This window comes from Hetaerina americana, unplaced genomic scaffold (genome assembly GCF_022747635.1).
Source record: "Hetaerina americana unplaced genomic scaffold, ioHetAmer1.1.p SCAF_2, whole genome shotgun sequence".
Lineage (NCBI taxonomy): Eukaryota > Metazoa > Arthropoda > Insecta > Odonata > Calopterygidae > Hetaerina > Hetaerina americana.
Window position 1 is genome coordinate 87,033,966 of NW_027286763.1, and position 25,463 is coordinate 87,059,428.

A 25,463-nucleotide genomic window follows, 5' to 3' on the forward strand; every position below is an offset into this window, starting at 1 on the left:
AAATTTTGGGCTTCTTTGATTTTTGTCTTTCCCATGGCATTCTATCCCTTTTAATGTATTGAGCTATCCTTTGTTGAGAAAATAGGGTGAATTTCATTATTTTATGTATATTTTTAAAGAGAATAAAATCACTAGACTTAAAATTTTCCACTCTTTGCAGGTACATGGTGGCTGTGGCATTTTCAGCTAAAGCTATTGCAGTGCTCTTCTTCTTCCTATCTTGGTGGTTTTATGTTCCTCCACAGGAAAATGCCTCAGGAAAGGTGTCTGAGAAAACATCTGAATCCCCACCAAGGGAAAGGGAATCTTTCAGCAATTTCCCAAGATTTAGGAAAATAATAGATGAAGATCCAAAAATAAATTATGTTGGAAGCCTTCAGGAGATGACCTCGGATATAAGGGCGTTAAATGGCCATGCAAATATTACCAGTGAAGGATTTGTTTAAATTGCTCAAATGGACCTGGATTTAAAAAGGGCAACTACGGAAGGCTCTCCTGTGTATTTGTGATGTAAAAATTGTGCCAATAATGAAAGACAAGTATATGTTCAATCTGTGTGGTAAAACTCATGAATGGACCAGACACCATATAGATTGTACCTTTAAATTTTACCCAGCTGCACAGCCTGCTAAAAAAACCAAAGAGCACTCTTCTGAAATGTTGCGTTTATCATAGAAATATATTTCTAAAGTGTGGAGATTTACTTTCTAATTTATTATTTTTACGATAATACATAGTGACTTAATGTGTACATTTAGGAAAGCACATCAACACCAATAAAAGGAAGTCACATGAATATTTTTTTATTGGAACCTTAGATGTTACTACTGAAAAAAAATCATTCTGTGCTTTACTGAGGAAATTATGTTCCATTCCATCATTCTAGATTTGTACTGGATAGTGTATGGCACTATGTTTAAGGTAAGCTTCCTAATACACTAACCACAAATTTCTCACCATGGATTAATTGAGTTCCCTCAACAATTACACAATGTAATTATATTCAGATTGGCAAATGATACCATTTTTTTGCAGAAAAAGCTAACAGCCTTTACTAATCTATATATAAAAACAAAACAATCTGTCAATCAGGATACACCACTTTATAAAACTTACGAAATATAAAATATTAGAGAAGATCAAATTCTTTGTCACAGTCCATTGTATATTAATTTTTTATATAACCTGCACAACATAATTTGAAATAATTTAAGAACAAAAATGACAAGCATATGAGAATAAATAATCATTCACATTATTCAGGATTCAATCCAATACTGCCATCTCAAACATTCACTCATCACAAACTATCTTTCAGCCTTGTGGAATTACGATTCCTTGTTTTTTTTTGGGTGAACTATTAAAAAGGGCTTAGCAAATTATGGCAACTATATATCATAAAAGATGAAAACTCTGCAAACAAAGTATATAACTCACTAAAAGGTTTTCATGAACATTTGAATGGTGATGAAAATGCAAGCCAAGTTGAGGTTAGGAGAGTCAGAAAACAAGAGCATCATTGCTTGTTTTGAGCACACTATAGAGAACTACTAAATGATGTTGCTAAGAGCTATGAGGGAATGAAAATATTGCTATGCAATAGAATAATTTAAAAAGATGCTACAGGCCAATCTTCGAAAGGACAACTTGTGATGAATTTGTTAATCTCCAGAGGCTGATGCAGCCACAATTATGTGGAGGTTTATCATTGATTCCTTGCATACAAGATTATTACTTCGGGTGACCATATGCCTCCATAAAAGGGTCATCTTGGGCCACTTGTAGGTCCATTCAGTTTATGTAAAAGTCAAACAATTCACTCACAAGCTTTGTAAATATTCATATTAATATGAATATCTGAAATGCATACAAAGAACTAGTCTGATAAAAAGTATTTTATTAACAACAGCATTTCCCGTAAAAACCCACCTTTAACAGTCCTATGTAGTCCTTGGGCCACATTCCAAAGTTGATTTTCTACCTGTTCCTGGGACATCCAGAGTCCTCCAAAACGTCAATTTCTCTAAACAAATCAGCTCTACCATGTTCCACAAATCGATATACTAGAATACAATAGTAAATGCTCATGCATTGGTAAGTATGTGAGGCTTCATATTGTATAAGGAAAGTTTGAGTGGAAGATTGTTGGAAAAGTTGAAAATGAAAGGATTGAACTCTTAAAGGAATAATACATTTTCAATAATTATCGTTCAAACATCTTGTACAAGGGGGAAGGAAAACAGTTTATTTCCACATTTGCACTGCACTTGATTGATTTCTGCATGCCATTCAGATGGGTGAGCTTTCACAAATTGCTGATGGACTAGTTCAACACTTGACATTTTCTGTAGGATTTCCTTTGACTTGTCTCCATTGCACCATACAATACTCATGTGAAAACTAGGATTCTGTAATATAGGTACCAGTAATTTATGAGTGATATGCAATAAAAATAACAATTCATACCTACATTAGATTTGGTGAAATATCATTTCATCATAAAAAAACATTGGAAAAGAAATTATTGAACTTCAAAATTGAGCAAGGCCACACCAATTGCACTGAAACTGCTGTAATTTATCTAGTTTTATGTATTCACTGCTTTTTTAAAATGAAGATTAATAATCAAGTAAAGGCTGCGAAAGAGATTCTTGAATATGGGATTACAATGAATGAAAAATGCCATTCTTGGCCATGGTATTTGAAATACTTTTGTAGCCAGAAATTTAAACTACTGATCCAACTCCTGCAAAAACAAATAGTAATTACACTACCTCCCAATTCAAAGTGAACAGGGAGTAATCATTTTTTTAAACTATAGTTTGTACATGAGAATGAGCAATCTATATGGAATGTAACTAAGTATTAACTATAGTACAGTCTATTAACAAAGAACATGGCCAATCTAATGAAATGTAAAATACAGTGGAAAATCTCAAAACGAACAACACTCTGCATCTCCTGACTGGGGAGATATAAATCCAAATAGCTACAAACAGGAAAGGTCATAAATCAACGGATCATTCTAACCATATATTTTCCTGAATTATATGTTCCAGTAGCAAGGAGTATTGCTATGAACGACTGAGGAAATCCAATTCATTTGATGTCACATTTTGTTATTTATAAATAATAATTATATTATTACTCTCACATAGAGTGGTTTGAATTCAAAACGAGAGGTAACCACTAAACTGAATTGTACTTACGCTGTAAAATGGTGGGAGCTTGAAATCTGCTAAGCATTTATCCATCTCTTGTGTAATCTTTGATAATTTATCACATCCTATGTCAATAGAAAATCCAATAAAAGTTCTAGTTTTTTCTTCGTTTGTGAAAACTTTTAAAGCACCAAAACCAATACTGAAACTGCAAGTAATCACGTTATGTTTCCAAGCAAATTAACATTGGCACATTACAGTTGGTCAATTCACTGGCTATACTCACCTGGGGAAGCCATTAAACGATTTTTGGACGGATTCAATAAATGAATCTATCCAATGATGCCTTAAAACCACTGTCCTTGTCACACTAACGTGCAAATCATCGGTTTTCTCCAGTTGAATGTCTGATTCCATCAAAGCGACAAGTACATCCGCTAGAGAGTTGACTACAAGAGAGGGAACATCTGCAACAAAAGATGCCATTTCTTTAACTGCACCATTACAATATAAAACGAATGTAAAATTATGTTGCTCAAATAATTACAGGGGACAAATACATAGGTACTCCAGTTCCCTCTTTCGTGAGGAAAAGAACGAATTCTTCCACCGTGGAGTTTCGGCTCATCTACATGTGCTGGAGACGTAGAGGAAAAAAGTGAACTGATATCCGATGGCAAGGGAAGCCTGTAAACATGCATGCTGGTCTTAGTTTTTTAAATAAAAACAGTGACTTCCCGCCGATGCCAAATTAGTAGCATTTTAACACGATTAAGAAAATTGTTACGTCACCTGCCATTACGTTCATCTTTTTTGAGACTCTTTTGGGTCCCATCGTCGTGATCATTCTTCAGCTCTCTTTTGGTCGAAACTCTCGGACCTGGAACTTCGTCCTCACTGCTGTCACCATCATATTCTTGCAGCAAACTGAGGGCTCCTTTAGAGACAGCCGCCATTTATCAATTCAATAATTGACGGTGCGTATGCGTTGCTGTTAGTATTCGCGGTACTCAGTATGGACTTAACTGAACTTGGCCCACGACGAGCTAGCCCACGGCTATCCACCGGCCGTTGGAGATCTGGATTTTTCAGTCATACCAACGTAAATATTTTTGCACGACGTAACTAAGTAAATCCCCTAAACCATGGCAATAATCCGACTACAACGGACACACTAAACCCAGTGATACTCCCTGTAACCACTTGCAATTGTAAGACCAGGATGAATTATGTAGTAAACGATATAGGGCCCTAGAATGAACTCTACACTGAAGTTAGCCCAAGCGGGAAGTCGTCTTTCATATCAAAAACTATGAGGTCCTAACGAAAACGTTTTCGACAATATCTGCTGAACTACAGAAGTACTTTTCTTGAAAATCACCAGAAACACTCGGCAATCCCTGCTCTATCACGGCATAGGCATAAAAACCACATCCATAGGCTAATGTAGCATCCAGGGCCCAGTGCAGTCCAAAGGGTCGCCCTTTCATACCAAAAATAAGAAATTACTTAACAATATCTACTAAACTAGAACATTTTTTTCTCTAAATTTCACAATACACCATAGGCTACACATGTACTTTCAGCAGTATTTCGCCTACCCCATGCTCCTGGCCTAGTTTAGTAACCAGGGCCCAATTACCTCACCTCAGTCGTCATCTCACACGAAAAAACACAAAGTACATCACAATATCTCCTAAACTAGAACATTTTTTTCTCTAATTTTCACCATACACCCTGAGCTACACATGTACTTCAAGCAGTCTTTCGCTTACCCCATGCTCCTGGCCTAGTTTAGTAACCAGGGCCCTATTACCTCTCCTCAGTCGTCATCTCACACGAGAAAACACAAAGTACTTCACAATATCTCCTAAACTAGAACATTTTTTTCTCTAATTTTCACCATACACCCTGAGCTACACATGTACTTCAAGCAGTCTTTCGCTTACCCCATGCTCCTGGCCTAGTTTAGTAACCAGGGCCCAATTATCTCACCTCAGTCGTCATCTCACACGAAAAAACACAAAGTACTTCACAATATCTCCTAAACTAGAACATTTTTTTCTCTAATTTTCACAATACACGGTAGGCTACACATGTACTTTCAGCAGTCTTTCGCTTACCCCATGCTCCTGGCCTAGTTTAGTAACCAGGGCCCAATTATCTCACCTCGATCGTCATCTCACACGAAAAAACACAAAGTACTTCACAATATCTCCTAAACTAGAACATTTTTTTCTCTAATTTTCACCATACACCCTGAGCTACACATGTCCTTCAAGCAGTCTTTCGCTTACCCCATGCTCCTGGCCTAGTTTAGTAGCCAGGGCCGATTAAAAGTGACTACGACACGACACTGAACTTGGCCCACGGCAAAGGGTTATCTCAGCTGATTTTCTAAGAATTTCAAAATATCTCCTAAACTGGAACATTTTTTTCTCTAATTTTCACAATACACCATAGGCTACACATGTACTTTAAGCAGTCTTTCGCTTACCCCATGCTCCTGGCCTAGTTTAGTAACCAGGGCCATATAACCTCACCTCGGTCGTAATCTCACACTAAAAAACAAAAAGTACTTCACAATATCTCCTAAACTAGAACATTTTTTTCTCTAATATTCACAATACACCATAGGCTACACATGTTCTTTCAGCAGTCTTTCGCTTACCCCATGCTCCTGGGCTACTTTAGTAACCAGGGCCCAATTACCTCACCCCGGTCGTCATCTCACACGTGAAAACACAAAGTACTTCAGAATATCTCCTAAACTAGAACATTTTTTTCTCTAATTTTCACCATACACCCTAGGCTACACAAGTACTTCAAGCAGTCTTTCGCTTACCCCATGCTCCTGGCCTAGTTTAGTAGCCAGGGCCGATTAAAAGTGACTACGACACGACACTGAACTTGGCCCACGGCAAAGGGTTATCTCAGCTGATTTTCTAAGAATTTAAAAATATCTCCTTTACTAGAACATTTTTTTCTCTAATTTTCACCATACACCCTAAGCTAAACATGTACTTCAAGCAGTCTTTCGCTTAACCCATGCTCCTGGCCTAGTTTAGTAACCAGGGCCCAATTACCTCACCTCAGTCGTCATCTCACACGAGAAAACACAAAGTACTTCAGAATATCTCCTAAACTAGAACATTTTTTTCTCTAATTTTCACAATACACCATAGGCTACACATGTACTTCAAGCAGTCTTTCGCTTACCCCATGCTCCTGGCCTAGTTTAGTAGCCAGGGCCGATTAAAAGTGACTACGACACGACACTGAACTTGGCCCACGGCAAAGGGTTATCTCAGCTGATTTTCTAAGAATTTCAAAATATCTCCTTAACTAGAACATTTTATTCTCTAATTTTCACCATACACCCTAAGCTAAACATGTACTTCAAGCAGTCTTTCGCTTACCCCATGCTCCTGGCCTAGTTTAGTACCCAGGGCCATCTTAACCTCACCTCAGTCGTCATCTCACACGAAAGAACACAAAGTACTTCACAATATCTCCTAAACTAGAACATTTTTTTCTCCAAATTTCACAATACACATTAGGCTACACATGTACTTCAAGCAGTCTTTCGCTTACCCCATGCTCCTGGCCTAGTTTAGTAACCAGGGCCCAATTACCTCACCTCCGTCGTCATCTCACACGAAAAAACACGAAGTACTTCGGAATATCTCCTAAACTAGAACATATTTTTCTCTAATTTTCACAATACACCCTAGGCTATACATGTACTTTCAGCAGTCTTTCGCTTACCCCATGCTCCTGGCCTAGTTTAGTAGCCAGGGCCGATTAAAAGTGACTACGACACGACACTGAACTTGGCCCACGGCAAAGGGTTATCTCAGCTGATTTTCTAAGAATTTCAAAATATCTCCTTAACTAGAACATTTTTTTCTCTAATTTTCACCATAACCCTAAGCTAAACATGTACTTCAAGCAGTCTTTCGCTTACCCCATGCTCCTGGCCTAGTTTAGTAACCAGGGCCCAATTACCTCACCTCAGTCGTCATCTCACACGAAAAAACACAAAGTACTTCACAATATCTCCTAAACTAGAACATTTTTTTCTCCAAATTTCACAATACACATTAGGCTACACATGTACTTCAAGCAGTCTTTCGCTTATCCCATGCTCCTGGCCTAGTTTAGTAACCAGGGCCCAATTACCTCACCTCCGTCGTCATCTCACACGAAAAAACACGAAGTACTTCGGAATATCTCCTAAACTAGAACATATTTTTCTCTAATTTTCACAATACACCCTAGGCTATACATGTACTTTCAGCAGTCTTTCGCTTACTCCATACTCCTGGCCTAGTTTAGTAACCAGGGCCCAATAACCTCACCTCGGTGGTCATCTCACACGAGAAAACACAAAGTACTTCACAATATCTCCTAAACTAGAACATTTTTTTCTCTAATATTCACAATACACATTAGGCTACACATGTACTTTCAGCAGTCTTTCGCTTACCCCATGCTCCTGGCCTAGTTTAGTAGCCAGGGCCGATTAAAAGTGACTACGACACGACACTGAACTTGGCCCACGGCAAAGGGTAATCTCCGCTGATTTTCTAAGAATTTCAAAATATCTCCTTAACTAGAACATTTTTTTTTCTAATTTTCACCATACACCCTAAGCTAAACATGTACTTCAAGCAGTCTTTCGCTTACCCCATGCTCCTGGCCTAGTTTAGTAACCAGGGCCCGATAAAAACACCTCGGTCGTCATCTCACACGAAAAAACACGAAGTACTTCACAATATCTCCTAAACTAGAACATTTTTTTCTCCAAATTTCACAATACACATTAGGCTACACATGTACTTTCAGCAGTCTTTCGCTTACTCCATACTCCTGGCCTAGTTTAGTAACCAGGGCCCAATAACCTCACCTCGGTGGTCATCTCACACGAGAAAACACAAAGTACTTCACAATATCTCCTAAACTAGAACATTGTTTTCTCTAATTTTCACCATACACCCTGGGCTACACATGTACTTTCAGCAGTCTTTCGCTTACCCCATGCTCCTGGCCTAGTTTAGTAGCCAGGGCCGATTAAAAGTGACTACGACACGACACTGAACTTGGCCCACGGCAAAGGGTTATCCCCGCTGATTTTCTAAGAATTTCAAAATATCTCCTTAACTAGAACATTTTTTTCTCTAATTTTCACCATACACCCTAAGCTAAACATGTACTTCAAGCAGTCTTTCGCTTACCCCATGCTCCTGGCCTAGTTTAGTAACCAGGGACCAATTACCTCACCTCAGTCGTCATCTCACACGAAAAAACACAAAGTACTTCACAATATCTCCTAAACTAGAACATTTTTTTCTCCAAATTTCACAATACACATTAGGCTACACATGTACTTCAAGCAGTCTTTCGCTTACCCCATGCTCCTGGCCTAGTTTAGTAACCAGGGCCCAATAACCTCACATCGGTCGTCATCTCACACGAGAAAACACAAAGTACTTCAAAATATCTCCTTAAGTGGAACATTTTTTTCTCTAATTTTCACCATACACCCTGAGCTACACATGTACTTCAAGCGGTCTTTCGCTTACCCCATGCTCCTGGCCTAGTTTAGTAACCAGGGCCCAATTACCTCACCTGAGTCGTCATCTCACACGAAAAAACACAAAGTACTTCACAATATCTCCTAAACTAGAACATTTTTTTCTCCAAATTTCACAATACACATTAGGCTACACATGTACTTCAAGCAGTCTTTCGCTTACCCCATGCTCCTGGCCTAGTTTAGTAACCAGGGCCCAATTACCTCACCTCAGTCGTCATCTCACACGAAAAAACACAAAGTACTTCACAATATCTCCTAAACTAGAACATTTTTTTCTCCAAATTTCACAATACACATTAGGCTACACATGTACTTCAAGCAGTCTTTCGCTTACCCCATGCTCCTGGCCTAGTTTAGTAACCAGGGCCCAATTACCTCACCTCCGTCGTCATCTCACACGAAAAAACACAAAGTACTTCACAATATCTCCTAAACTAGAACATATTTTTCTCTAATCTTCACAATACACATTAGGCTACACATGTACTTTCAGCCGTCTTTCGCTTACCCCATGCTCCTGGCCTAGTTTAGTAGCCAGGGCCGATTAAAAGTGACTACGACACGACACTGAACTTGGCCCACGGCAAAGGGTTATCTCAGCTGATTTTCTAAGAATTTCAAAATATCTCCTAAACTAGAACATTTTTTTCTCTAATTTTCACCATACACCCTAAGCTAAACATGTACTTCAAGCAGTCTTTCGCTTACCCCATGCTCCTGGCCTAGTTTAGTAACCAGGGCCCTATTACCTCTCCTCAGTCGTCATCTCACACGAGAAAACACAAAGTACTTCACAATATCTCCTAAACTAGAACATTTTTTTCTCTAATATTCACAATACACCATAGGCTACACATGTTCTTTCAGCAGTCTTTCGCTTACCCCATGCTCCTGGGCTACTTTAGTAACCAGGGCCCAATTACCTCACCCCGGTCGTCATCTCACACGTGAAAACACAAAGTACTTCAGAATATCTCCTAAACTAGAACATTTTTTTCTCTAATTTTCACCATACACCCTAGGCTACACAAGTACTTCAAGCAGTCTTTCGCTTACCCCATGCTCCTGGCCTAGTTTAGTAGCCAGGGCCGATTAAAAGTGACTACGACACGACACTGAACTTGGCCCACGGCAAAGGGTTATCTCAGCTGATTTTCTAAGAATTTAAAAATATCTCCTTTACTAACACATTTTTTTCTCTAATTTTCACCATACACCCTAAGCTAAACATGTACTTCAAGCAGTCTTTCGCTTAACCCATGCTCCTGGCCTAGTTTAGTAACCAGGGCCCAATTACCTCACCTCAGTCGTCATCTCACACGAGAAAACACAAAGTACTTCAGAATATCTCCTAAACTAGAACATTTTTTTCTCTAATTTTCACAATACACCATAGGCTACACATGTACTTCAAGCAGTCTTTCGCTTACCCCATGCTCCTGGCCTAGTTTAGTAGCCAGGGCCGATTAAAAGTGACTACGACACGACACTGAACTTGGCCCACGGCAAAGGGTTATCTCAGCTGATTTTCTAAGAATTTCAAAATATCTCCTTAACTAGAACATTTTTTTCTCTAATTTTCACCATACACCCTAAGCTAAACATGTACTTCAAGCAGTCTTTCGCTTACCCCATGCTCCTGGCCTAGTTTAGTACCCAGGGCCATCTTAACCTCACCTCAGTCGTCATCTCACACGAAAGAACACAAAGTACTTCACAATATCTCCTAAACTAGAACATTTTTTTCTCCAAATTTCACAATACACATTAGGCTACACATGTACTTCAAGCAGTCTTTCGCTTACCCCATGCTCCTGGCCTAGTTTAGTAACCAGGGCCCAATTACCTCACCTCCGTCGTCATCTCACACGAAAAAACACGAAGTACTTCGGAATATCTCCTAAACTAGAACATATTTTTCTCTAATTTTCACAATACACCCTAGGCTATACATGTACTTTCAGCAGTCTTTCGCTTACCCCATGCTCCTGGCCTAGTTTAGTAGCCAGGGCCGATTAAAAGTGACTACGACACGACACTGAACTTGGCCCACGGCAAAGGGTTATCTCAGCTGATTTTCTAAGAATTTCAAAATATCTCCTTAACTAGAACATTTTTTTCTCTAATTTTCACCATAACCCTAAGCTAAACATGTACTTCAAGCAGTCTTTCGCTTACCCCATGCTCCTGGCCTAGTTTAGTAACCAGGGCCCAATTACCTCACCTCAGTCGTCATCTCACACGAAAAAACACAAAGTACTTCACAATATCTCCTAAACTAGAACATTTTTTTCTCCAAATTTCACAATACACATTAGGCTACACATGTACTTCAAGCAGTCTTTCGCTTATCCCATGCTCCTGGCCTAGTTTAGTAACCAGGGCCCAATTACCTCACCTCCGTCGTCATCTCACACGAAAAAACACGAAGTACTTCGGAATATCTCCTAAACTAGAACATATTTTTCTCTAATTTTCACAATACACCCTAGGCTATACATGTACTTTCAGCAGTCTTTCGCTTACTCCATACTCCTGGCCTAGTTTAGTAACCAGGGCCCAATAACCTCACCTCGGTGGTCATCTCACACGAGAAAACACAAAGTACTTCACAATATCTCCTAAACTAGAACATTTTTTTCTCTAATATTCACAATACACATTAGGCTACACATGTACTTTCAGCAGTCTTTCGCTTACCCCATGCTCCTGGCCTAGTTTAGTAGCCAGGGCCGATTAAAAGTGACTACGACACGACACTGAACTTGGCCCACGGCAAAGGGTTATCTCGGCTGATTTTCTAAGAATTTCAAAATATCTCCTTAAGTGGAACATTTTTTTCTCTAATTTTCACCATACACCCTGAGCTACACATGTACTTCAAGCGGACTTTCGCTTACCCCATGCTCCTGGCCTAGTTTAGTAACCGGGGCCCAATTACCTCACCTCAGTCGTCATCTCACACGAAAAAACACAAAGTACTTCACAATATCTCCTAAACTAGAACATATTTTTCTCTAATCTTCACAATACACATTAGGCTACACATGTACTTTCAGCAGTCTTTCGCTTACCCCATGCTCCTGGCCTAGTTTAGTAGCCAGGGCCGATTAAAAGTGACTACGACACGACACTGAACTTGGCCCACGGCAAAGGGTTATCTCGGCTGATTTTCTAAGAATTTCAAAATATCTCCTTAAGTGGAACATTTTTTCTCTAATTTTCACCATACACCCTGAGCTACACATGTACTTCAAGCGGACTTTCGCTTACCCCATGCTCCTGGCCTAGTTTAGTAACCGGGGCCCAATTACCTCACCTCAGTCGTCATCTCACACGAAAAAACACAAAGTACTTCACAATATCTCCTAAACTAGAACATTTTTTTCTCTAATTTTCACCATACACCCTGAGCTACACATGTACTTCAAGCAGTCTTTTGCTTACCCCATGCTGCTGGCCTAGTTTAGTAGCCAGGGCCGATTAAAAGTGACTGCGACACGACACTGAACTTGGCCCATGGAGATATTTTTTTTTATAGTTTGTTCTTTTATGCACTCAATATTATCTGAAATACGACCGTTTTTTTCTTCTTTTCAGTGTCACATAGTAGACCAATGTTTTAATGGAAACACACCAAGTCAGCAATCTGTTTCCTAATTCATTACTTACAGGTTCTTTTTCATTTTAGCACCATATTCCGGTCACAGATTTCTCACTTTCACACTTCCTCCTGATTCTTCACTTCTCTCCATTTTCTTTCTCTGATGTCTTGAGCTGCGAAGATGGGATTGAATGAAATGGTCTTAGAAGGTATGTATGGATAACCTTTTTTTGTATTATTAGTAGTGTTCATTTATACATCACGGTTTTAGTTTATCTGCAAGTTATTCCACATCACCCGAAGAGGTTACTCGCTAGATGCGTTTCTCTTTGTGCTTGGAGAAGAAACGAGCGAAAAAGAGATCCCCGGGAGGCATATGAGAAACCGCTCGCTCTTTCCCTTAATTAAAAAGGGAGCATCTCCCGAAACCTACGGTAAAACAGAGGAATTTTATCAACATTTTTTTTCGTTTTTTAGCGTTACGAAATCCTTTAACATTTTAGTGGCATGAAATTGCCGTGTTTTAAATAAGCATATTTAATTTTCCCAAGTCATTCCGTCCCCCGCTTCTTCAGATAGACGGAATTGACCGCAGATCCTATATCATCATTGCCGCCTCCCTTTTCCTATTTTTTAATTATTCCTACGCTATCTCTTGAGATGCTTTCCGTCCCCCGCTTCTTCAGATAGACGGAATGCACTTCAGTTACTATAAAATCATTGCTATTTCTCTTTTCCTATTTTTATTGGTTCCTACGCTATCTTTTCTGAGGCTTTCCGTCCCCCGCTTCTTCAGATAGACGGAAAGCACCTCAGTGCTTGTGATAGTAGGTTAACGTATAAACTATTGGTTAACCTTTGTATTGGAGGAAATTCAACCAAATATAATCGCCGGTCAACTTGTAAGATGCGTTCAAAGCTAAGACGATGTACAACCAAGGGATAGCCACAAGGCCAATTAATTAGCTGTTTGCCATATCTAGTGATTGAATATCTAATGTTATCCATTTAGTGCACAGTATACACGACCAAGCCATATTTTCGTAATCGGAAGCGGTGGCAGTTTTATCTACGCAATAAAGGTGATACCATCGGGAACACACATCGCACGCGACCCACGTTGTACTTCCACGGATTTTACCCCGATCGCACAAAGGGCATATTTCGTTAACTTTACGGAGGGATTGTAATATATTTGTTTTTATTTGGTTCCGGTACTCGTCGGCATCAAACTTTTGTTCTGTTCCCATATTTTTCGCTATCTGATTAATGAAATAACACGTATGCACCCCACAGTTATAGCCATCTCTCTGTTTGCCGAATGGCACTCTTATTGCTCTCAGTTTACTTGGACATATTTTTTCCTTACTTAACGTATTCCGCTTCTTTAAGAAAGTCGTGAATAAATTGTAATGCCTGGCATAATCCATATCCGTGCTGCCCAATGGATCGAAATAACTGAATAAAAACTACCGGAAGTTTACCACGAATAGGCACCAGTGATTTTGATCTTTATTGAACGGCATTAATATAATTTTCCCTTTGAATTTAAGCTTGGCGACTAAACTCTCGGACGTGAAGTTCCCTCGTAGGGCATAACTAGAATTTTCGCAAGGGATATAAATAATATCCCTTTCGTTTTTTTCAAGAACTACGGTGGCGAAGATATCTATAATGAAATTACAAAGCCATTGCTTTGGGGACAGCGATAGGAAGTCTTCCAAGTACACGCGGGTATCTTTGCCTACGTATCCTAAAACGTATGACCTTCCTAATTCCGAACAGTTATCGAAGTAACTATTGTCAGAAACTATGCCATTTTCATGGAAAGTAAGAGGCCGATGATTTATGGCTACCCTGTCACCCTTCTTAACCCAATAACTGGAATCACTTGCCTCCTCCATTGGTCCCCCATTATCTACAAAGATTTCGGGCTGCTTCACGGTCTCCACTTTGAAATCAGTAATCCCTTCTCCAGTAAAAGAAGTTACCCTTAATTTTCCTGTTCTTCGTTTCCGTTTTCCCCAAGGCTCCTCCGCCATAAAATTATCGATACTTTCAAATTTACTGGCCTTGCGGCGTTTACTTTGTGCGGGGGGGATTTGTAAAAAAACTTCCTTTGTTCGAGAGAAGACATGGGGTTGGATTGCCCTCAAAAATCTACCGCACGGCAAATGTAAATTATAATCCAGAATCGTGTTTTTCACGATTCCGAACCACCTTTCCACGCTTGCGTTACTATATCGTGGTCCAAATGAAGATAATTCATCTCTGCCCTTCAAAATATTCGATCAAAGAGGTACAAACGGTAGGAAATGCTTCAAAAAAGTAGATAAAAATTTAGGGCTGAAAAAGGGATTTGGATCCCCACAGCACTCAACGCTTGCATTTTCCGCAATGGCAGTGAAAAGGAGATAAAAAGGACTACTGTTATATAGGCTGCTTTTACGGACCCGAGGAATGGAAAAATCTTTCCTGATAACGGTTGAAGGAGTCACTGAGCTCTGCGTAACCATCTCTTGGATTTCACACACAGCTGCATCCACCGCCTCGCCACGCCTCTCGCATTTCAATATAATGGAGAAATTTTTAAAAATATTTTCCAAGACGCTCATGGAATTTGACGTAACCATTAAGCCAATTACAGCTGCCAAGAATTTCCTGATTTTTTTTTGGAATAAGCCTTCGCAAGATGTCGCGCCACTAAATGCATGAAATGAGCGCAGCAGATGAATACGGGAACTTCAATTTTGGCATCCGTCTTACCAATCAACATAGCATAACAATCATACAAATACTGAGAGAGGGTGCAACGTGACCAAACCAAAATTACAGCATTAATAATGGCAAAACTGAAATCACACACGATGCCATTAAATAAAGGTGAATTTACTTTTGTGACGGAGCTAGCGAAATGACGGAACTGAAATAGAAAGTTGGCTATCGCATTGACATTGTGCCTATCGCTAATTAGCTCCAAAATGGGAACAATTACATTTCCTATATTGACAACTCCTGCGTAGTAAAGAACGCGTTTTTGAAAACCAGGAAGGCGTTTCACGACAGACCCCGTTGCATCTAGGTGGAGATATGGTCGGCTTCCTTTCGACAAGGAAGCCACGAGGCGAACTTGCTTCGTTGAAAAACAGTATACTGTTAAAGGGAGTCCTAAGAATTGAATGTATCTCTCCTCATCATTTTTTTCTGCCATAAACATTTGAATTAAATCATGTACGGGATTACTGCTGAAATCCTTTTCGGCTTTGCTCTCCATACGCGCGCGTTGTAGAACATTTAGAGAATACAAGCCTTGCAAATTCCCACTTTCCAAAGAACCCTCTTCTGAAGATAAAACCGCTCTACTTCGGAAAACAGATGGCTTCTCTTTCTTTAGAATTACTTTTGCAGCATCTCTATCTGATCCACGAAGAGGACGACAAAATTTTTCGGTGCCATGTTTCTCTTGGCCCTTGCTGAAAACTCTTAAGAACACCTCACTACTATCATTTATACTTGGATCGTCTACCATTATATTAAAGACCTTGCACTCATTATGCTTGCAATACGCCCGAATCACAATACTACCGTTGCCTCCTCGGACGCGATAGTCTCGGACAAGAAGAACACAGCGCGAATTAATCGCAAAGAACTTTCTACTTAGCACATTAGTCCATTTCCCTTTAACAAATTTTCCTTGCACAAATATTTCCTCCCACTCCTGACGGGAAAAATGAAACTGCCCTTCAAATACCCCTCCCGGTATCCAATTGCTCCCTATTCTCATGCTTTTCCCCGCTGTAACTGAACTTTCGTCTTCCATTTGCATGCGTGAATCTTGGGGAATCGCAAGCACTTCCTTATTATTATCCATAGTGGAACCTCGTTTGATAAACTTTTCCATATTCCACCCACTTCTTATGGCAAGCCCTTTCAATCTTTTATATCGCTTGATTATCTGTCTACGGCAAACTAATTGAGAGGATGGACGTCTTACTACCTGGCTACTGCGCAATGGACACCCTTGTTTGAATAAAGTCCTCACTTGTTTATTCCTTCGCCAAAAGTAGTACACCGTACGCCTTCTCGTCTTGTCGTTACCCCCAAGGAATTCGGAGGCGGCATCCCCAAAAATTGTACTTTCCATGTAACCAGCAGTCTCCAAAGTAATGAAATCCAACCCCCGCGAAATAAAAAAATCACTCACAGCACTTGGACTAAGGGCACACTTCTTCGGAGACGTCATTTCCACCATGAAAAGTGAACTAATTAGGAGAAAGTGACAAGATTAATACGAAAAAACATGCACAGGAAAGGGAAAAGAAAAAATTGACAAGAAAAAGTGATTATGAGGATAAAAATCGGTGACTGCTGATGCATATAAGCAGAACTATTCGATTTCACAAATAATCAATTTCTCTAAGAAACACAAATGAAGGGATAGAATCAACTTATCAACAAGATATACAGCAGATGATGGCGCACTCTCTCTGTTAGACGAAGCAGCAGTTGGTAGAAACAGCTATGTTCCTCGTCCGTATGCGAAAGAGCAATGAAGCATGTCCGCACAGGGCCATGTGATTCGAGTCACCCTGAAAAATCTGTGAATCCCGTTTTCCAGGAATACCCAAACCACCTACTGCCAGAAGCAATTTGTTTTACTCCTCTAAGGCCCGTTATTCTGCGGCTAACCCTTCCCTCCTCCCTCGACCCTTTTCTCTCCTGCAAGGGTGAAAGCGATGCATTTTCTCAAGCATAGTTAACGCTCAGCGAAAGCTTTTGCGGTATATTCGAATCGATTTCTCAAGACGTTAGCAAGGGTGCCAGAATTCCAAAAGGAACGCATAATATTAAGTTAAGTTCCGTTCATAACATATGTTCATTTTTAGTTTTCTGTACCAATGTATTTCCACGTAATGGGGATAATATGCTTTTCCAATGTCACCGTTAGTGAAGATAAATAAAAATAAGTAACCTGAGGATAGCCATTTTCCATTGCAAGTTACTACGAATTTCATGTTAACGCGCAAACAGGTTATTGACATGATATTCAGTAGCTCTATTTCCCAATATTGATGACAGAGTTTTCGTTATGGTTATCACATTTTGCAGGCTCCTCTCTCAAGTATTTCCTCATAACCCTTTCTTGGTTAAGTTAGATATGTCTTCGTCATTTGCCAGGGTTTTTGTGCTAGCGCATAGTTGTTTACCTTTTGAGGATAAAGCCACCCATTAATAGGGTAACAATTCCTTTCGGAAACTAGTGGCAAAGTGAGATATATTGTCATTTTAGAAAGAAGAGCAGACGTTGGCAAACCTAATTGGGTCTTTAGATTGACAATGCTTTTACTCATTTATAATAATGATAGGTTACATTATACCCTGCAAGGCACCGCTAGGGTGTGGGACAGGGGGTGACTACTCACGTTATTCTGATCGTTTATCGTCCGTGAGAAAAATGACATTGAAAAATACGATAAGCATTATAACCATGTAATGGTTATTTTTGTTAGATGTTTGTAAGCTGCTAGCTTACTATAAATGGATTTTATACGAATGCAAACGCTTCCCTAGGCGTTAAGCTGCTATATCCTCAGGGTTACGGATATCTCTGTGAACCAAAACATCATCGGCCGATTAACTACGGAATTAATGTCCTTCGTTTCCTCGGTGAAACATGAACGAGGGATATGTGGGAAGCTAACAAAAAAATTGGAATTTAATAGGAGAGTCCTCGGTTAATGCGATGAAAAGGTGAAAGAGAAATGTGATCTTTCGCTGGTTAGGTCTCATTCAAAAAATGCTGCAAGAGTATGGAATCCTCACGAGGTTGGATTTATTGTCGACTTGGATCGCGTGCAGCGTGGGTAGGGATTAGATTTGTAAGACATTGTAATGACAAACCGAGTAGAGCATGAAAATTATTACAGCTGCTAAGCTCGGAATCACTCACGGAATGGAGTTAAATTACAGATTAAATCGCTCGCAGGAATTGAAATGACGTCTCTTCAAGGAATATGTTGAAAATGTTTTATTACTGTCATCGTACTACGGCAGAAAAGATCAAGTGAATTGCATCAGAGAGGTTAAACGTAGAACAGATAGAACTAAGGTGCAAATTTCCCACGAAGAAAAGGGATCCCAATGATGTTGTCCGGCGGCGGTAGGGGTAAAAATATTCGGGTCAAAAATAAATATACTAAATATTGCCAAGAAAAACCGAGGTCATCAGTCAAACATGCACAATCCCAATACACAGCTCGACACAAATGTCAGTTTGATTGTGCAGATTACCCAGAAAAAGAAGGCTCAGGGAACCGTTATAAATAGAAGGCCTTATTTTAAGCAGTGGAATCTGTCCACTGTAGGGCCATTCCGAGTCTTCATCAAACAATACTGTCGTTCTGCCCCCTAATAGTCGTGGTGATTATGTGTTCTATATCCTTGCCTGAAATTGATGTCACGTAGATTGTCCTGTAATTGCTGCGTACTTTCCTCTATCGACTAAATCCGGCGTTGTGTTACCTACTTCACAATCTTTGTGTAACTTGGCTCCAAATATTTGATAAAAATTAATGTTGACTAAGTTTTCCTAGAAATAGCCTTAACATTTTCTGCTGAAATCAGCGAGCACTTTACGAAAAGCTGCTTTTGCCATGGAATAACTTTCTACATTTACATAATACCCCGCAAGCCGCCGCATCATGCACAATCGCACAATCATGCAAAAATCCCTTCATCCAACACTCATGCAAACACATATACCACAAACCAAAAAAAAACTGCGCCCCAGGATGCAGCACGAAAGCCACCCAGCAACACGCAAGCTTTGATTGTATTTTGGTAAGAACTTACCGTGGTGACTAATGAGGACACTTTACCGGTAATGAATAGTTTTGCGTTGGACACCATTTGTTGCCATTGTCATAACAGTATAAGTGGAATGCCCTGTGAACTAGAAGCCCCAGCCACACGCACTTGAAGGGTTATTGTGACCACGTATACGACGAACGACTGCTTGAGTCTTGAGTGCGACGGTGCATATACCTCTGTTATTTTATTGCAGTGGTTGAATCTAACAATACCATTTGATGCCGTCATCATTCACTTTGCTGCAAGGAAACTCATATGCCCCGTGAGCTTGAAGTACTTATGATGGAATCCGGATAAGATCCGTTTCTTTCTTATTTAAAGGAAGACAATTTCCGTGTCTTGGCGGCGTCTGACTGATTATCAAGAAAAACACGTCAAGTAATTGTTACATATGAATAAAAAAGTTACAATATTTTCTCAGTTTTTCTCAGTAATCAAGTGTATGCGTCACATAAAGGTATTCATAAGGCAACATAGTATCAATTTTTTCCCACTAAAGCTTAATGACTTCTCCAGTTAAAAATATAAGTGCGACAGCGTTGTTTTTCAGTTCCAGTTTAAAGGTTTTTATTTCCGTAAAGCACAGTTTTACAAGAATTGATAAAATATACATTGAAATATAATAAAAACAATACGGAAACCCCGTTTAAGGGGGTGCTTTCTTGCTCCTATCTACGGTGTTGAAGTACAAGTGGGGTTGGCAGTCGGCACCATGAAAGGAAATGCGCAAACAGACGACACCGGTTTTTCCCGGGAAAGCATATTTCGTCGGCCTTAAACGACGAGATTAGGAATCTTTCCCTTCGTTCTCGCCTTAGGAGTTTTATGGAGGGGGTGTGTGCCAAGGAGGACCTTTGGAGGCATTGGGAACCTTTGGGGATTCCTTTGTTTCCCTCTCCCGGCCCTACGTGCTTAAAAAGGATACAGAACATCATTTCATTTCAAGGAAAGCTTATGTTTACAATGAACACCATTAAATGTCCACAAAGGTGGGAAAAAGGGAGGGCCACCGTCATGCAGGGACAAGGGAAATGGGGAAAGCGAGGGGAAAGTGGAAATCCCAAGCTGGTCGGAAAAAACCCAAGTAAGAACGCAACGTAAAGAGCAAATACAGAATGAAAAGACTTCGATAAACCATAGGTTTTCACATATCAACTAACCTCATGTCCGATTACTCGTTGCCTGCTACCGTGCCGTCTCAATTGCTATACTTTCACCTAAAAGAGTATCTGCCCCCCCCCCCCCCCGGCACGCGGCCTAGCGATGACGAGTATGGTACTAAAATATGTAAAAAAATATCTATCCAAAATTTTCACTAGCTCTTTCAAAGTGATGTAAAAATCTTATTTGGAACACTATATTCTCTCGATGGAACGATAAATATTGTGAACAAAGATTGCAACTTTGTGACGCCAGATTGACCCAGGAGGAGACCGAGCGGATTCTTCATGAATAACTCCTTACTATCGGGATGAGTTATTTCATACTAAGACATTTCCCATACCTTGACCTTGCATGACGGCGACATACGGAACATAAGTCTGCTGTTCTCTGTTTGATTGGAAGTGCGTTGGCATGGCTAAATCCAGTTTGAGCATGTGGAAAGTGGAGGATGGTTACATATAAAGTTAAAAAACAATATTAGTGCCCTGCAAGCCACCGCTAGGGTGTGCGGCTGGAGGTTAATACACAGCAGATCTATTTTGACCAGATTTTTTCTCCTACTCCCGCGGTCGGGCAAGGCAATTGTGATCCCTTATCGCACCTGGAAAAACTGACACACGAAATTTTTTCTTCCCAATACATAATCCGTCTTTTTTGGTGGACATGATTTCGCCTACCGTTGGAAGATGGGGTTATTATACATTTTGTAATAATATTATTTTAATAGCACATAATTAATGTCATTATTAATCATACATCATTGTTCTAATAATACATGATTGAAAATATTTCATCGGGTCCAGGGAATATATTGCGCTTAATGTGTTTCCAGATAAATTTGTATTCTCCTTATTTAGTTAGATTTGTAAAACGTTGTTTTGATACTGTATCCAAAATATTAGAGCAGCTAGGCTCGGAATCACTCGCGGAGCGAAGGTGAAATAAAAGATTAAACCTTTCGCAGGATTGAAACGACGTCTCTTCAAGGAATGATGTTGAAAATGTTTTATTCGCCAAATCGCACTACGGTAGGAGATATCATGCAAATAAAATTACAGAGATTAAGTGTAGAACAGATAGATTTAAGTTGACATTTTTTCCACGAACGATAGGGGATCATAATGACATTGTTCGACCGCGGTAAGGGTAAAAATATCCGGGTCAACATTATCCTGGTGTGTTTTCACCCCCTGCCAAGCACTCTGGCCGTGGCTTGCTGGGTATATATTAATAAATAAAAAATGTATTATCTGAAATGTACGCATTGAATGGAGGTTATCTTTTCTGATTCTCGGCGTACGAAGGGAGGTCACATATGCTGTTGCATCTGATGCAGTTGAATTCACTTCAGCTTATCCTCCGGGGAAATGTTACGGGACCTCTTTTATTCCTACTCAGTAAGATACGTTTATTTGCCGACGATGTAGTGGTTTACCGTGATATCCGCGATCCTGAGGACACAGCAGCATTTTCAGATTACCATAATGCTATACAATGCTGGTGCGACCCTTGGAAATTAAAATTAAACTTCAAAATATGCGTCATGATAAATTTTTAGAAAAATTCCAATTCCCACACGAACGACTACTGCATTGGAAACACCGACATGGGATGAGTAAATTGAATTAAATGCCTAGGCGTTACCCTGACTCACGACCTCTCGTGGCACATACGGGAAATTTGTGGATAAGCTAACAAAAAGTTAGGATTTATCCGAAGAGTACTGGGTATATGTGATGAAAAGGTGAAAGAGAAATGTTATCTTTCGCTGGTTAGGCCTCGTTTAGAATATGCTGCTAGTATATGGAATCTACATGTACTTAATACCCCGCAAGCCGCCGCAAGGGCGTGTGGCGGGGGTGTTAGGACACCACCCGTAATTTAGAAAAGAAAAAAAAACCGCATGCAAAAACCACAAAATCATACATCCACAAAAATGGCATACATTCATGCAAGAACACTTACACCCCACACACCTGCAAACACTCAAACTACAAACTAACATACGCATGCACCTGAAAGTATACCTAACATCTTTGCAATGTTTAATTTTGTTCCGACTTGTAAATTCAATGTTTTTAATATTTCTAAATTGTCTTCGGTTTCTTACTATTATGATTTCTGATTTTTCGGGGAAAGAATGAGTATTTGTACCTATCTGTCTTGGAATCTATCTCCCTTATTTTATCTTTGTGTTCTGATCTACCTAAGTAGTGTGGGGCCATTATGATTCCTTCAGTGTCATAGTTAAACTCGTTTGTTCTGAACCTTTATAAAAGTCTAAGCCTCGCTTGTTCTCTTCGTAACTCAAGTGGTTCCCAGCCTAATTCCCCTAAGAGACCTGTCACGCTTGTTCTTATCATAACAATTTTGAACGAATCTAGCGGATTTTCTCTGGACTTCATCTAATTCTTTTTGCCAAATTTTCTCCCAAGGATCCCAAACCCTTTCAGCATATTCCTAATGAGGGTCTAACCAGAGCCAAATAACACCTCCCTTTAACTTTTTTATTTTTTAATTACATTTCCCCACCACCCGTGTTATGAAGCCAATTTCTTTAAAGCCGATCCGCATATTGTCCCGATATGTGCTCCCCATGAAAGGCGTTAATGAATCATCAAAAAGGAATCCTGACGAAGTTGGATTGATTGCGAAAATAGATCGCGTTCATCGCTGAGGAGCTAGATTTGTACAATGATAAACTTCTACATCTACATCTACATAATACCCCGCAAGCCGCCGCAAGGGCGTGTGGCGGGGGGTGTTAGTTCACCAACCGTAAAAAGGAACAATACCACATGCAAAACAACAACGTGGAAAATTACACCCACAGCAGCGCACACAATCATGCAAAAATCCCTTCATCCAACACTCATGCAAACACATATACCGCAAAACAACAACTTAGTAGCGTATCCAAAATATTAGAGGAACCAGGCTGGGAATCACTCACATAGCGAAAATTAAATTACATATTCAATCTCTTGGATAAATTGGAAGGATGTCTCTGTATCAGTGAGGTTGAACATTTATTATCACCCCCATCATACTACGGTAGGAGGCATCTTGTCAATAAAGTTAGAATGAATAAGTGTAGAATAGATGGATTCAAGATGCTATTTTTTCACGACCGATAGGGGATCAGAATAACATTGCCGCGCCGCAGTAGGGGCCATATTCTTCTCAAAATTAGTCTGGTGTGTATTCACCCTCAGCCAAACACCCCAGCGGTGGCTTGTAGGGTCCTGAAATAACTGCGCGTCCTTTTCATCTCCCTTCATGCTTTCCAGCATGCTTAATGTCTTCCTTCCTCTACAACTCTCATCCAGGGGTTACATTTCTAAAACGTTTTTTTATTGATTACAATCCATCATGGATCACGAAGAGGTAGATCTTGTGAGACACAACTACCTCTTTTCGCCCAACTCGTTTTCATGTCTGGCAATAATAACACTCACGTTGCTGCGATGTTTACAAACGAAGTTTATTATAAACTTGAGATCCACATTTGCTGACGATGCAGTGATATACGAGTGCCAATAGCATAGGGAAATATCCAGTAATGAAGATAGGGAATAATTAAGAATCATTCAATCATTGGGAACTATGGGGAATCAAAGGGAACCTGGGAATCATTCCATTCAAAAGTGGTGCCAGGATAACAAATGAATAAATGTCTTTCGATAAATTCTTGGAGCGAAAGAATTTCTCCCGAAAACTCACTAAACAGGGAAACGACGTAGCAAGCTTAGAAACGGTAAAAACTTCGTTGTAACGATAACTAAGGATACGTCCTGGGTGAAAGACAATCGTTAAAGTTGCAAAATAAAAGTTAGGATTCATCTAAAGGATGCTTGGGCATTATAATGACAGGGTTAAAGAGCTTTCTCATTCCACATTATTTTGGCCCAACCTAAAAAATACCGCAGGTGTATGGCATCCTCACGACATTGCCTTAATTTTGGAACAAGCTCCAGTGCAACGTAGAGCAGCTAGGTTAGTGAAAACCCGCAACGAACAAGGTAGCAACGTCGACACACTATTAGAATAATTAGCATGAGAGCCACTACTTCATCGTTGGTTGAATTACAGGTGCAATGGTAGATCACGTAAAATCAGGGAAAAAGATTGTAGATGGAATGTAGATGGATGGATTTAAAGTGTCTTTTTTTCCTTGGACCAATGAAGATAAAAATAGATATGATCGCAAGCGCGTAGACAAATACCATTGGCTGTGCATATATTTCCCTGACTACCTGAATGTTTTTGTATTTAATAGACCCATCTTCATTAATATTCTCCCGCATGATTTTATTATACGTATCCTGTAATTGAATATTTATCCATGTAAGTCCCTTCTTTCGCGTGATGAACTTGTTCCAGTGCACGATAAAACAAATCTTTGTGTTCAGGTGTGACCATCGGGAATGTTCTTATGCGGCTGATGACGTCACACCCGCCACCGTACGTCCTCGCGGTGGCTAGCGGGGAATGCTTTGCATGCGTACACTTGTGTTTAGATGATAACGAAATTTTCAGGAAATCGGAAGATTGGTGTCATTAAAGGAACAACGTTGGCATGACGACTGCTGCAAAAGCTTTGTCTTTTCCAATTAATTGAAGAATGGCACTGGAATCACCTCCGGGAAAACCGATACGCGATGGAAGAATTCGTGCCCGAGTACGCACCAACCTTGAACCCAAAGGCATGCTCCCCGCTGAGACGGGGTTCGCCTCGAGAGCGATGACTATTGTTGATGTCCTCGGCAGTATTTCCCCTTTCACTTGATTATTGACGCAGTGGGACCTCTCCTATTTGGGTTTAACCAGGATTTACCCTTAACCGATGGTCGACCAACACCCTTCGCCTCCCAATTCGTTTTCGTCCGTCGTTCAAGCCAATAGGGATTGTCCACCCATGAATCCTCTCCACGAATAAAGAAACACGTGACATTTTTTATCTAGGCGCGTCCGTCAACTTTCAAAGAGATGTGAACATTTTTCTTCAGTTACAACAATGATTCCCGTGGTTAGTGACCTGCACATTTCATCTTCTCACGTACTT

The 25,463-nt window shown here is 40.0% G+C and overlaps 2 protein-coding genes and 1 long non-coding RNA gene across 3 annotated transcripts in view; 2 read left to right on the forward strand and 1 right to left on the reverse strand.

Annotated features, from left to right (window-relative positions):
• The window catches only part of Oatp26F (Organic anion transporting polypeptide 26F), a 58,368-nt gene extending 57,591 nt beyond the window's left edge, over positions 1-777 (forward strand). Inside the window, exon 12 of the mRNA XM_071585742.1 lies at positions 161-777. Coding sequence (XP_071441843.1) covers positions 161-446 — 286 coding nt within the window. The 3' untranslated portion in view covers positions 447-777. The remainder of the gene's footprint in view (positions 1-160) is intronic.
• A 1,103-nt stretch (positions 778-1,880) lies between these two features.
• LOC139688271 (U6 snRNA phosphodiesterase 1-like) lies at positions 1,881-4,129 on the reverse strand. Its single transcript, XM_071585743.1, has 5 exons — positions 3,954-4,129; positions 3,709-3,848; positions 3,448-3,628; positions 3,210-3,369; positions 1,881-2,408 (listed from the first exon to the last, which is right to left on the reverse strand). Exons 1-5 carry the CDS (start codon positions 4,115-4,117, stop codon positions 2,211-2,213), a joined length of 843 nt encoding a protein of 280 aa, XP_071441844.1. The 5' UTR covers positions 4,118-4,129; the 3' UTR covers positions 1,881-2,210.
• Positions 4,026-25,463, forward strand: part of LOC139688272 (uncharacterized) — an 89,753-nt gene continuing 68,315 nt past the window's right edge. The window contains exon 1 of the long non-coding RNA XR_011700732.1: positions 4,026-4,138. This is a non-coding gene — a long non-coding RNA (uncharacterized lncRNA). The remainder of the gene's footprint in view (positions 4,139-25,463) is intronic.